Genomic DNA, 15,311 nt, shown 5'->3' with positions numbered 1-15,311 from the left:
ATATATATATATATAGCATAATGTAACTAGATATAGATATAGATATACATATATATATATAAAATTTGAACATGCCAATAAATGCCTTAAATACAAACGATTATATGAAATAAATTATAATTTATGTTAATGAGAATTTTTTAAAACATGATTTAACAACATTTATTTTGATTATAATGCATAATATTTTATAATATTTGTAAATTGATAATAGTATAATTTTTAACTTATTTTTATTTTTGAACTATATTATGTAAACGTATTATTAATATAAATATATTATGCACGAATAAACTTTTCCGTATTCTAAATACATATACTATATATTTATTATATATTATGTATATATATACATATATATATAATATATATTTTTAATTTAAACATAAAATAATGGATTGATGTTATATTTGTTAAAATAAAAATATGCAAAATATATTTATATTTGTAACATAAAAAATATATTTTATATTTAAATATTTAAATATTTTTAAATATATTATATATATAATTTATATTTTATATTTTTTGTATTTATATTATATATATATATATTTCATATATATTATATATACATTATATATATATATATAATTTTATACATATATATATATAATATTTTCGTCACTGTAGAATTATATCTAATAATTCAGTAACATTAGTATACTAAAGTATACTAAGTATAGTAACTAGTATAATATATAATATATATAGTATAAATAGTAGTATAATAGTAGTATAATTAGTAAATATAACCACCATTTAAAAATAATTATAATTTATAATAATAGTAATTATTATTATGCTATGTTAATAATAATATATAATATAAATATATATTTAAAAATAATAATGTAGTTAATTAAAAATAAGAAAGCAATTTATATAAATTAAAAGTATTCAAGATTTTAAAAGTTTATAGTTTATAATATTAAGAATAAGAATAAGAATAAGAAATTAATTATAGAATAAATCAAGAATTTAGTCAATATAGGTCTAATCTTCAATCTTCTAATGTAAAATTGATTTCTATTATTTATGAGTGAAATATATTTATTCAATATTTAGTAAATATTTTTTTGGACAACAAGGAATTAACAAGGAATTAGTTTAGAAATATACTAGTTCACAATGGAAAATTATTATTAATATCGACAAAGATTATTTCATAAATGCAAATAATATTTTTTGTATAGTAAATGTTTTATATATTTTTGTTACAATTTACATGTAAAATTTACATTTATAGATAATAAACTGATATATATTTTTATTTATTAATATATATTATAGATATATATTTTCAAATACTTCTTCCAAACCTCATGTTATACAACACATGTACATTGCATGATGACACGAGAAATATTTATCTTCTATACTTGAATTGAAAATTTGAATTGAATAATATTTACTATTGAAATTTTAATATTAAATTTGATTTATGTGAATAACTTTCTACATTTAGAGAAATTGAAAATCATATTATCATCATGAAATTTGAGAAATTTATATTTATAAATTTATATTTAAAAAATGAATAGCTTTCTTCATATTTCTTTATATTTTTTAATTTCAATATTAGATTGGCTTTAATTTTTAATTAGTATATTAAAATAATATGTATCAAATAACTTAAAATAATGTGAAATTGTAACATAATTCCTTTTTTTTTTATCGGATTTACATTATTATGATTTTCAGCCTTCCATTTCTTTTTGTCTATGAAATAATCTTTGTCAATATTAGAAATAATGTATTAATAAATTCTTCTTCTAAATAAATTTCTTTATTTACATTTCATATTTTATAAAGAAATCACAATATTGAATATTTATAAAAAATAAAAGTCTATTTTAAAAAATTTTTAGAAATCTATTTTAATATTTATTTTAATATTTTTTATTTTTTCTTCTATGAATATTCTATCTATGAATATTTTAAAATTCCTAAAACCTTTAAAGCGTTTGAGTCTTTTCTTTAAATTGTCAAATTTAAAAAAAAATAACAACTTTCCAAATATTTTATTAAATAAAATAAAATAATATACACATACTATTTATGTATTACATTCTATTATAAATATGAAAATCATAAGAAAATTAGGAACTTATAATTTCTTTCATATGTATTGCAATTTTTTCATCAGATTATTATTATTTATGTATTTCTATAAAATTATCCAAGAAGTTGTTCAAAATAAATTTTCGATTTACAATTTAAAATTGAAATCGTGTCTTACAACCAATCGATTATCTCATGGAGATAAGCTTTCTCGAAAGTGAAATTATCTATCATTCAAACTTGCAACAAGGTCTTGTCTTTTCGTTTGTTGTAGTTGTAGTTAGCTGAAACTTTGCATGCATTTCGAAGTTAAGAAGCATCGTCGGGAAGAAAAAGCGATTCGTTTGATTTTTCACTCGAAAGAAACTTGAAAGGTGTTTGAAGAACTTCTTAAACGCGAATCTTGTGACTTTCTCGTTTTTCTTAATAGTTAGACGAAGAGATTATTTTACATCGTTTAAAATGGCAATCACCGCTGATTGTAATATTTAAATTGACTACTAATTATAATCTATTATTTTTCAAAATTAATAATCTAATTTATATTTATAATTAAATTAGTAATTAGTTTATATTTTATATTAAATAATTTTTTAAATGATTAAAATTATAATATATCTTTAATCGTGATATCGATTAGATTTATTATTTATAGGAAAGCTATATAAATTTCATAATTGTGTTTATCACAGTTTTATTATAGAATTTTTAAAATAAATTCAATAAATCAAATATCAATTTATAAAATTTTAATTAATTTAATCAATTAATAAGTTATCATATTTTTTACAATATTAATTTTAAAATTAACACCGAAATATACTTACTAACTGATAATCCTATTAAAATATAAACTAAAAAATGTATTGAAAAAGTAATCAAGAGATTCAATTTTTTATTATTTCTTTCTTGTTCTCTTTTTCTTCTATTACACGTATTATATGTATTATATATCAACATAATATCCTATATACATATATCCTATAATTTTAAAAGTTGTTTACCTCGAGATCAGCTTTTTTTACGGTTAATTCATCTTGTAATTGCAGAACCTCTTCTTCGGCTTTTAATCTACCACGACGTTCTCTTGAGATTTCGCTTAAATGTATATCGATATTTTCTTGTAATTCAGATATTTTCTGAGTTGCAATGCTGGTCCTGTTTTCTAATTCATCTGTATATAAAGTCATATTTTTCAACCGTTCCTTTAATGTTTCCACCTCGCTTATCAATCTTTCTTTTTCTAATATCAGATTCTCTTTTTGTTTTGCTATACTGGTACTGCAAATAGGTGAATATTTAAATAGATAAGATGATAATTTATTTATTTTAAAATTTTAATATAAATAAAAAAGGATATAAATAATATTAAATAATATAATAATAATATAAATAATATTGAAGAAATTTTTAAGATTCTGAAGAAGATCAAAATTGTTTATAACTTCAAAGTATGAAATTTAGAATATAAAATTATCATTTAAATTATCATTAGAATATAGAATTAGCTATTTTATAAGATTCTTTGTATAATGATCAAAAAATCTTCTTTTTGCTGCATTTTATAAATTTTAATATTGAAGTATAAAATATGCACATGAAAAATTTTATTAAATTTTATATTTATTATAATATTGTTATTTATTTATATTAAAAGTTATCATAATTAACAAGTAATCAATATGATATTGAACGTTTATCAATATATTATTTACGTATTATTCAGCATTTAATTTTTTTGTTTTTTTCAGTTTCTCTATATATTTTTAAAATATTTTTCTATTTTACTATTTCAATATTTATATATTTAAAAATCATTTGTAACTTTATCTCCATACAATATATTATTATTTAATATTTATCTATGGTATGGTATTATTTTGTATATAATTATACATTTTATAATATTTAATGAAGAAATAATCAAAATAGAAAAAATTATTATCTTTTCAACATTTTTCGTATTTCTAATAAAATTTAAAAAAAGCAAAATTTAATTACAAATTTTATCAATTATTAATATATTTTATATGTATATATAAATAATTTATATATAATAATACATAATACTTTTATTTCTTATATATTTTATTGATATAAATTCAATTGAAAATGCCAAAGTTATTTATTATTTACATATATCATCAATCATCACTTAAGAGTCCATTTAAAGAAATAAATTTTGAATATTTAAAAAAATGATCTAAAAATAAAGAATATGATATAATATTACATTTGGAGTATAACGGAAAAGACGTATGCTAATATAATATATAATTAAAAGAAAACAATGAAACAAATTATTAATATATATGTACATATATAGTATATTAGTAATTAATAAAAATAGTAGTTAATAGAATTTAATGTTTAATGAAAATTATTATTAAATATCTTTCAAATTATAAATTTTATTAAAAATACAAAAAATGTAGAAAATTCTGAATAATCCTAATTTTGCAAGAGGATTGTATATATATATACAAAAATGAAATAATAAAAACAAAAAAGAAGACTGATATTAGGATTCAATCTATTTATACCTATTTTAAGCACTTATTAAAACTATCACGAGATGAATAATATCGATCGATTGTTTTAGACCTTTGCGAAAAATTTGGTTGGAAGTTAAAGACACAATCCTCGCCTGTCTTGACATGAATAAGAGGAATAGAACATAACATCTTTATGAAAATATCATGCCACAAAATATAATCTTGTTGGAAAGAAATTGCATTTTAACTGTGTTGACTAAATCGAGACTCTCGGGCATTGGACACGTTCGTCATCCTTGGGGATAGATTCGGGATATCCATGTGGCTTCAACGTGATCACGATGTATATACACTAGAAGTAGCATCTTGATGACGACCTTGTTTGCTGTGGTCGTGTCATGCTTACTAGATAAATTGATATAATTCAAGAGTATACTTATATTATATACTTTTGAAAATTTTTCATTAAAAAATTATTTTCTCTCATAATTTTTCTTTCTTTTATTTTTTAGTGAAATTTTTTTAAATTTATTAAATTATATTTAAATTAAAAAAAAATATTTAAATTTTTTAAATTAATCTTAAAAATATTTTTTTATGACTAATCTTTTTCTATGATAATTTTTTTAATAAATATAGTTTTATAAGTATAGACAGAAAACTTGAAACTGTTTAAAAGACATAATGATTAAAGGTCAACTCTAAAGATCTAGATAAAATAATTTCTATTTGAAAAAATAAAAGTAAATATTTGTAAGTATATAAAATCTATTTGTTTCATATTTATTGAATTAGTTTTCTAATAGTTGAATTAGTTTAATTAAAAAAAAAAACTGTCATTGATTTTATAATATAATTTTTTATCACTTTTTAGAAAAAAATTAAGATCGATTAACTATATTTATTTCTTTTTTAATTCTTAATTAATTTTTTAATTTTTAAAATAATTTTTTTATTTTTTTAAATTATCTTTTATTCTAAAAAATTTTAATAGTAATTCAATAAAAAAAATTGTTAATAAAAATCTTCTTTCTTATGTTTGTTTTTCTTATAAATATAAATTATATTTTCATAATGTAAATATAATTATATCGAGGAATTATATTTGCGAAGTTGCATCTATTAAATTTTGATTTCCACAAATAAGTACCTCTAAAATATTCAAAAGCAATAAGCAGGAAGCATACATTATACATTCCCTAAGGTTCGATGGGATTTTGTTTGCATCGTCGGTAAACATGCATGTTCACGTTCAGAGAAGTATCGATTCATCGATAACATTGAATCGCATTAATCTGAAATGTTGGTGGAAATAATCCTCAATCTCTTCAAAAACTCCACGAAAGATTTTCAGAACAATCGAAAATTTTGCTTATGAATGTATCCTTGGATATCTATCCATCAGATCTTAGGTTGGACAAATTTTCTCAGAAAAATACATAACATTATTTTTCAAAATTAAATTCTTTTATATATTTAATATAATTTTAAGTAAAAAGAGGAGAATTGAAAGATTAAAGATCATTAGAGCAATAAATAATATAAAAATCATATATATGTTTAAAATATTGAATAATCAATGATCGTCAAGATAATTCCAAACAGGATTAAGAATTTTTTATTTAAAATAAAAATAGAAAATGAAAAAATAAATAATATTACTTCAAGTAAAACAATTCAAATAAAATGAAACATATATATTATTACATATATAATATATATTATATTATATATATTATACATATATATTATATATGTTATTTCAAATAAAGATGCGAATAAACTTATTTCAGAAATAAGTTAATTTTAAATTTATGAAATATTCAATTATTTCAACTAATAAAAAATAATGAATAATGAAATTCTTTGTTCATAAAAGATACTGATTTTATCAATAAGTGATAAAAATGCGAAAAAAATAGATATCTAGATTTAAATAAAAAAATAATGACTCTTGGAAAAAAGTATGGAACGAATATCAATTTTATTTTTATATTAAAATCAAATAAATATTAAATGAAAGAACTAATACTAAAATAATTTATGTCTTAAATAATTATTTAAGATAAAGTAATATAAAATAAAAAATAAAATAAAAATTTCATTAAATCAATTATTTGAAAATATTTGGTCTTAGTTTCAATAATTAAATTTTAAATATTTTCGTCTTTTTAGATATTATAAGATTTTTTTGCTATATTATTTTTATTATTTTATAATATTTGTATATTTATAAATTAATGATATTATTATTATATTTTTTAATCATTACAAATCGCATTTTGATATATTTTAGATTTTGCCAAATTGAAGTATAATGTTCAGTGAAATTAGCGAAGGAAGGGTTTAAATCATCATTTTGTTGCTTTCCTTATTTGTTTAAAATTTATAATTATTTTTGAATTTAATGATTTTTGATAATTTTTCTAGAAATATATACATAATATAATAATATATGTACATAATAATAATATAAACATATATTTCTAAAAATATAACATAGAAATGTAATATATGAAAATTATTTAAATGTAAAAATATTACTTATAAATATCATATTTGATTATATAAATGAGAAAAAACAATTTATAATATAAATATAAACAAATATATTTTTCCGAAAATCAGTAAAAATTGTAAAATTTAAAGATCTATAATTTTTAAACAAATACAAAGTTAGCAAAATAATGATGATTTAAACATTTTTAATTTCAAAGAAGAACTTTATCAAATATATGTCAATTTAAGCAAAATCTAAGATATCAAGATTAAAATGATTTGGCATGGAATAATTTATATATATGCATATTATGTGTTATATTATTATATATATTTATTATTTTATCAAATTATTTGAAATTTTACTTAATTATTTAACTTACTCTTCACCAGCAGCTAATTGTCTATTTTTTTGTGCGATTTCTTGACTTAATTGTTGTACGTTTAATCGCAAATTCTCGATTGTATCCTGTGCATTTTGCTCACGAGTATGAGCGGCATCTGCTCGTTTCAATGCACGTATTACATTTTGCTTTAACATTTCAATCTCATCGTCCCTTCTTCCAATCGTTTGATTTAATTCGAATATATTGTGTGTATTCATAAAATTTTCTTCCTGTTTTTTCAAATTATATTTAAATTAGTTATTTTTGTTGTTTAAGAATCTTTTACACTAATAATTCGATATGAATTTTAATAAATATTTAATAAATATTTTTAATAAATTTTTAATAAATATTGATAAAATTCATATTGTACATAACTGATAGAATTAATTAAATAGAATTTAAAATCAAATTCTATTTAATCAAATTCTATTTTATGACTATTAATTAGTTATGAATAGCATTTCTATTTATTATACCTTTAATGAATGTATTTTTTCCATCAACTCTTTTTCTAGTTTGTGTGCATTATACAAAGCTTCAAAAAGTTTGGTATATTCTACCATGTAAGGAGCCAGCGCTTCATTGGTTTTCATCTCTTCCAGTATCTAAATAATTAATATAGTTATAATATTAATTCCTTTATAATTTTTTTAATCATTATTAATTCTTATCATTTCAAAAATCTTAAATATCAGAATAATTTTTCTTTTTCTTACAACTTTATTATTTAATATCTACAAATATCTATCTATCTAAATATTGAATATTAATTAATACTATTAAATATTGAATATATATTTCTTAACTAAGATTTTTTCAAATTCTATTAAAAATTTTAATTTATTTTGTTATTAAATTTTTCTATAATATTTATAAACTTTATTATTATTCATATTATCATTATTTTTCATTTAAATGCACAGAATATCTCATATCTAACTCTCCTCAATATTTATAAATTTTTCATTAAATATTCCGTTATATATATAATTTATTATCATTTAGATCTTACCATTACCAATCTTACCATTAAAATTTCTGAATATTTCATGATTAAACTTTGCCACAATATTTACTTAATCTTAATTATATAACTTATTATTACTCATTATCTAACTATATATTTCAAATATTCTAACATAACTAATTTTCCTTATTTATTTTCCAATATCCATATACAATCCTCTCAATATTTATTGCTATAATAAAATTTTGATAAGAATTCAAAATTTAAGACCATTGCATATCACAATTAGAATAAATGATCCTTTGAAAGCCTCTATAACGACAATATATAAGCAACAAAAAAATTTTATTTTTGATTTTTTCTTAAAAATTTCTATATCATTCTATATATCATTTCTATATTGATATTTTTTTGATTAAAATAAATCCAACATAATGTAATTATGTAAATATGTACAATTATATATAATATATATAAATCTTGAACAATTGTCAGAGTGAATCATCATTAGAAGTCAAATTAATATTTTCTTACATTACTAGATGATTCTTTTCATTGCATTCTTTCATTCCATTCATTTCATGAAAATATCAAATGGAAAAATATATTATCACGATCCTATCATTCGTTAGAGATGAAGAATCATTCTATTAATTGATTAAAAGAATACCGCATATGAATAATAAACAAACAGAAAATTATCGCATTCGAGAATAATTAATTTTATTTAGTTCAGTTATTTGATTAGAGTTGTTACTATTCGATGCAACTATTCGATGATCGAGTTTTTAAACAGATCTGAGTTTTTGGACAGATCTGAGTTTTTTATATTTTGCCGATAATGAATATGAATACAAAAAGATAGCAAGCGAGAAAAAAATTTACAAATCCAAACAATCAATATAATTAAATTATAACAATCGTATCTCATTTCAATTAGAGAAATTTCATAAATATATAATTGAAATTTTTATTAACAAAAAATCGAAAATAAAAAATTTTCGTTGTTACATTATTATCATACCAATATAAAGACAATACAAATCTTTAAAAGAAAACCGCTAGAATAACCATAGGAATGATGGGAATAAATCACAAACAGTTAAGCTTGCCAACAATTATCGAATTTCTACTATATTTCTTTCTTCATTATATATTATTATTCGATTATTTAATATTAGATATCCTAAATATAATTAATTTTTCTATATATATAATATTATATAAGTCTTTATTCTTCGATATAAATTCTAAATATATTATGATTAATATCTCTATAAACATTTTCAAATATTTTATATATAGAATCTTTATATTCATCATTTTTGAAAAACTGAAGAATATAGAATCAAAATTTTTTTTACAATAAGAAAGAAAATAATTCTGAATTATGAATCAATAAATAAATAAAAATTTAAACAGAAATTTATTTTTTATTAAAAAGCTATGGTAGTAGAAAACAATAAGAAATTTTTGATAACAAATATTCGATTGTTTGACGAATATTATATTTTTATCATAAAAATATAGTAAATATTAGATTTGAATAGAGGTTCCATTGTACATCTTTCATCTCTTAATATTTCATAATCCATTTTCATTCACTACATTCATTTCTAATAAAACATCTCTGATATTTTTATTAATTTCTCTTAATGAAACATTTTTCGAAGATAAAAATTTTCTCACCTTCGCGTATTGCTTTTCAAGATTGCAAAACGTAATGCTCACTGAGCTGCCCTCCGACGTGCTTACGCTAGTCTCGCTCGCATCGTCCTGAAACACGTCATTCAATGCTAACAAAATATTCTTCGTGTTCTTGATAACTTTTTCATGATTATCGTTACCTAGCCGCGCCACTGGCCGCGCGATATTAATCACGAACTTTAGGATCCACGAAATTTACGACCGATTCTTTTTTTCTTTTCTTTTCCTTCGTGTCTTCGAATATTACGATAGCCATAATCAAACTTAAGAAAACAACAAATATTAGAAGAAATCAGTTTTAGATTCCGTTTCAAATAGCTTCGATATTGGCGATTGATCCCATGTCTGAGATTTTCCGTTTATTTATTATATTATTATATATTCGAATTTATTTATTATATTCTATGTTTTATGTTTATACTATTCAATTATTTCAACGATCTTTGTATAAAAATATGAGAAATGAGTTTTAAACCGAAATATTAATATTATAAAATATTGTAAATGGTACATATTAAAAATGGTAATTCTTAAATTAAAAATTTAATCAAAATTTTGTTAAATTAAATGTTAAGTTAAAAATTATATAAGTTTAAAATTATGTTTTCAGAAAAATTATTGCAAGAAAATTTTATGTTAAAAATTTCTACATGAAAATGTTCATTCTTTTGGAAGGAAAATTAATTTTTTTCTAATTAATATTTTTAAAATTTTTCAATTTAATATAAATTAATATGAAATTATAAATAAAATCATTGAATAAAATGTTATATTATTTTGAAAATATTTAGATATATGAGTAATTATAAATTTATTAATTAATTATTTATTAATTAAAAATCAAAATTTTATTTAGATTTATCTTTTTTTTAAGTAAGTTATTTAATTTATTGAATAATGTAATCATTTTTTCATGAGAAAAATATTCATATCTTTAAAAGATTATAATATTGCTCAATCAATAACTAAACTATTGCATTAGTTTATGAAATACATATATAAATTTTTCTAAAATCTCACAATTTAGTTCATAAATTTTGTTAAGTTCTAAATACAACACACGTAATAATGTCAAAGGAATCATATCGCCTTAAGTCTTATTAAACCTTATTGTAAAAATTTAAAAAATAAAATTTAAAATTGTGTTATCTATTATTGATATATATAAAATAATTATATCGATATATATCGTTAATATATTGTATAAATTATTTATAATCCTTCTTTTTGAATAATTTCTTACCGCAGATAGTCGCGCGGTTAGGTTATCGATACTTGAAAAAATTCAATTTTAATAACAACATCAATAATTTTGTTCTTTCCAGGCTTATCGTCGTCCATTATGAATAGTTTAGTTTATTAAAAAAGTTATTATACTAAATTACACGTATAAAAGCAAAAAAAATCTACGAGAATCGAGAGCAAAATATTTAAATATCGTTCCATAATTTCCCAATGCAACTTGATTTATAGCAATGAAAAATGAATATCGTTTTATTTTAAATATATTCGTTTTTTTAAAAATATCTACTTTACATCTTACGTATGTATTATGTTTTTATTTATTTTTTAAATTCTAAATAAATTATTAAGCAAAATTTTAAAAATATAAGTATATTAATATAATATATTAATTTAAAATTCATTATTTTTAATATTTTAAACTTATTATAATTTATTATATTATATTATAATTTATTATATGTAAAGTAAGAATATCGATAAAATGCATAATGAAATTTCTATATTTAAAACTATCATTTAGAATTATTAAAATTAAATTTTTATATTATTAATTACAAATATTAATTATAACATAATTAATTATAATATAATTTTGAAAAATATTAAAAGTATATTAATTGGATATTTTATTTTTAATTTGGAGAATACTTAAAAAATATATAAAAAATATATATATATAAATACTTACATTCAAACCAGCGTTCATCTCCATATCCATCATGATTACAATTTAAGATGTTTTCTATTTTTCCTTTTTCTTCACAATTTTAAAATTTTATTTTACGATATTTTATAAGTTTAATTAAAAATAAATTAATATTAAATTAAAATATATAATATGTCCAAGATTATAATTTTCATTTATAAAAATTACAAAAATATAATAGAATAATTAAAAAGTAATAATATAAAATAAAATATAAGATAAAAGATATAAACATAAAAAAATTAAAAAAAAAGTTGAAAAAATTCTATTAATTAAATTTTTTAAATTTTAATTAAATTTTTATCATGTTATTGGTACAATTATTAGTCAAAATATCAACAATTGCAATATTTTTTTATAATATTTTATATTGCAAAATTATCAAATTAAAATAACAATCGACAATAAATAAAAATTAACATATTTAATTTTAATTAACAAATTTCATCAAACAACAGAAAACACTACACGAAAGAATGTTCTATTAAACAAACGATTATCGAAATTTCCCTTGTTGATTGGTATCCATGGAATCCTTTAGTAATTCTTAATTCCTTAGTGAAAGTGAAAATCAATATTGATGTATAGTAGTTGTTCGTATAGATCACATATGAAAAATGTATTGACGTATTATAATGTAATTAATAATGAAGAATAAAAAAAAGAATTCAACATTATTCAATATATTTTTTTGTTCTATATGCCGGATCTTATAAGTATTTTTTTATTATTTTAATGTCATTTTTGATATTATTGATGTAATATGAAATTGTAATAAAATAAAATTCTAATAGTTAATAATGATAAATTTAGAATTAATTTTTAATATGAAATTATAAATAAATATTATATATTATATATATTATTATATATTATATTATATATTAATATATTAGTATATATTATTAATATCTTATAATCTTAAAAATATTAATATCTTATATTATAATCTCAATAAAGAAATTAATGAACAATATAAAATAACGTTTATGTTGTAAAATAAGAAAATCATTATAAAATATAATAAAAAAATCAAACAATTTAAAATATAAAAGAATATTAAAGAATCTATAAGACTTTTCACAATATTAATATATTAAAACAAAAGAATTCTATTTGCCTTTATATATCTTTATATTTTTAATTTGATTAATGGATCTTTTATTTTGTATTCATTATTATTTTGATTCATTATTATGATAAATTTAATTTTTAATTATTTCATAGCTATTCTTTTTTGTAAAATGATTTAGAATATTCTAACACAATTTTAAGTTGAATAACTTAATATATTTATATATAATTTAATATAATATATAATTATAAATTGAATAACTTAATATAATATCAGAAAAATTTGGATTTAATTTTAAGTTATATCAATTATTTAATTTATTATTATAACAAATTACTAGAACAAAAATTAAATATAAAAGTTACAAAATTATTATTCAAAAATCACGAAGTACCTTAAACAAATTCAAAGAATGTTCGATTCCAAAGGTTATTTTTCAGGAGTAATATATTTTCGTCGAATTTCTAATTGTGCTTTAAACATTGTGCACTTTAAACAAATATCGTTATATTTTGTTATGCACTCAAAATTTTAATTGCAAAATTTATAAATTAGATTATCAGACTTCTCTATTATAAAATTAATTTTTTCTATTACAAAAGTATTTTTAGATAAATATACACTAAGAAGTAGTAAATTAATTCTGAATTTAATAAATTTAATAAATAATAAATTAATAACTAAAATTTTTTTATTTTAAGATATAAATAAATGTAAATAAAATTATTAGATTATGATATTATTAATATTATATCATTATATCATTATATAACATCATTATATTCGTATCGAGAAATTATAAAATTGAATTTTAATAATATAATTATTAAATTATAAAATATCAGTAAAATATTGAAATATTTTATAATTAAAACTAAAATATTTTATATTTTTTCAAAGTTTACAGATAGCTAGTTTATCGATATGACTGACGATATGTATGTTTTTATCCATTAAGTTAGAGTTATCATACGAAGAATGATTTATCATGTCCGACTGATGCTGCAAAATTCGATCTGACGTACGTGACTTTGCCGACTTTCGCGTAACTTTTGACTTCATCTAATCGTGTACAGCAATATTCCCAATTTTCTTTCTTAAATTTTGTTTTTACTCGCTTATTGCCCTGTTTTTACTGTCCTTTTCACTTTCATTCTTCGCTTGTAATCTTGCAAAACGACATGCTGCGTCGTTGATGTGAAATATTCTTGAAAATAATGTCGATTAATTTTCAAGATATCGGATCAGTAAAAATTTTTATAACTTCCTATCTTTTTTCTTGATTATTATTAGTATTATAGAAGAAAATCTTTTAGAATGATAGATAGAGGTAAATGGATAATGATGAAGTTCGCATATTTTCTTAAATTATTTGTATCTATATTTGTATCTATATTTGTATCTATTTGTATCTCATTGTAACTTTGAGAGTCTATTTTCAAGATTTAAATTCAATAATAAATTTCAAAAATATAAAATATAAAATATAAAATAAAAATAATATATAATGTATAAAGGTTTTATCAATATTAATAAAAAATAATGAATAGGATTTGAATCTAATTTAGAAAAAAATTAAAATATTTAATTAAAAAAAAATACTAAATTCTTAGAATCAAAGTTACATTATTAACTAATTTTATTGAATAAATGAAAATAAAAACATTAATGTAAATATAATTATATATATATATTAATGTAAATATAAAAGAACAAGTATGTAATAGTAAATATAAAGTATTAGATTTGTCTTATAAATAATTCACACTTTATAGGGAAAGATAATCGTAGTTACATAGATTTTTATAAGTACCATTCAATGTCAAGAAATACTTAATCATCTTTTATGATTATCTTTTAGAATTTCTTGTCAACTTGAAATAATAGGGCACATTGTCTTTTTATGTTATATCATAGATGATCTATCATTCAATAGTATAGATTCTTGTAGTATAGGATTTTTTATATTGTTGTTTTATATAAAATATCAATTGCATAAAAAAATCAGAATATTTGTTATGCTTTGTTATGTTATATTATAGAATAGCGAGTGTAAGATTTATATTCAATCTAATTACTGAAGTAAAGAAAATAAAAATAAAAATATAAATATAAATATAAATATAATTACTTTTGTTATATTTTCATATAAGTAATAATCTAT

At 18.4% G+C, this 15,311-nt stretch overlaps 1 protein-coding gene across 1 annotated transcript in view; it reads right to left on the bottom strand.

The window, feature by feature from the left end:
* LOC122715448 (cilia- and flagella-associated protein 58-like) overlaps window positions 1-15,311 on the bottom strand; it is a 47,858-nt gene that overhangs the window by 16,507 nt on the left and 16,040 nt on the right. Inside the window, exons 3-6 of the mRNA XM_043937656.1 lie at window positions 10,104-10,190; window positions 7,924-8,052; window positions 7,442-7,674; window positions 3,069-3,345 (exon numbers count right to left, since the gene is read on the bottom strand). Coding sequence (XP_043793591.1) covers window positions 3,069-3,345; window positions 7,442-7,674; window positions 7,924-8,052; window positions 10,104-10,190 — 726 coding nt within the window. The remainder of the gene's footprint in view (window positions 1-3,068; window positions 3,346-7,441; window positions 7,675-7,923; window positions 8,053-10,103; window positions 10,191-15,311) is intronic.

Source organism: Apis laboriosa, unplaced genomic scaffold (genome assembly GCF_014066325.1).
Source record: "Apis laboriosa isolate Shangri-la unplaced genomic scaffold, ASM1406632v1 scaffold35_cov144, whole genome shotgun sequence".
Lineage (NCBI taxonomy): Eukaryota > Metazoa > Arthropoda > Insecta > Hymenoptera > Apidae > Apis > Apis laboriosa.
This window is presented reverse-complemented; position numbering and strand designations above follow the sequence as displayed.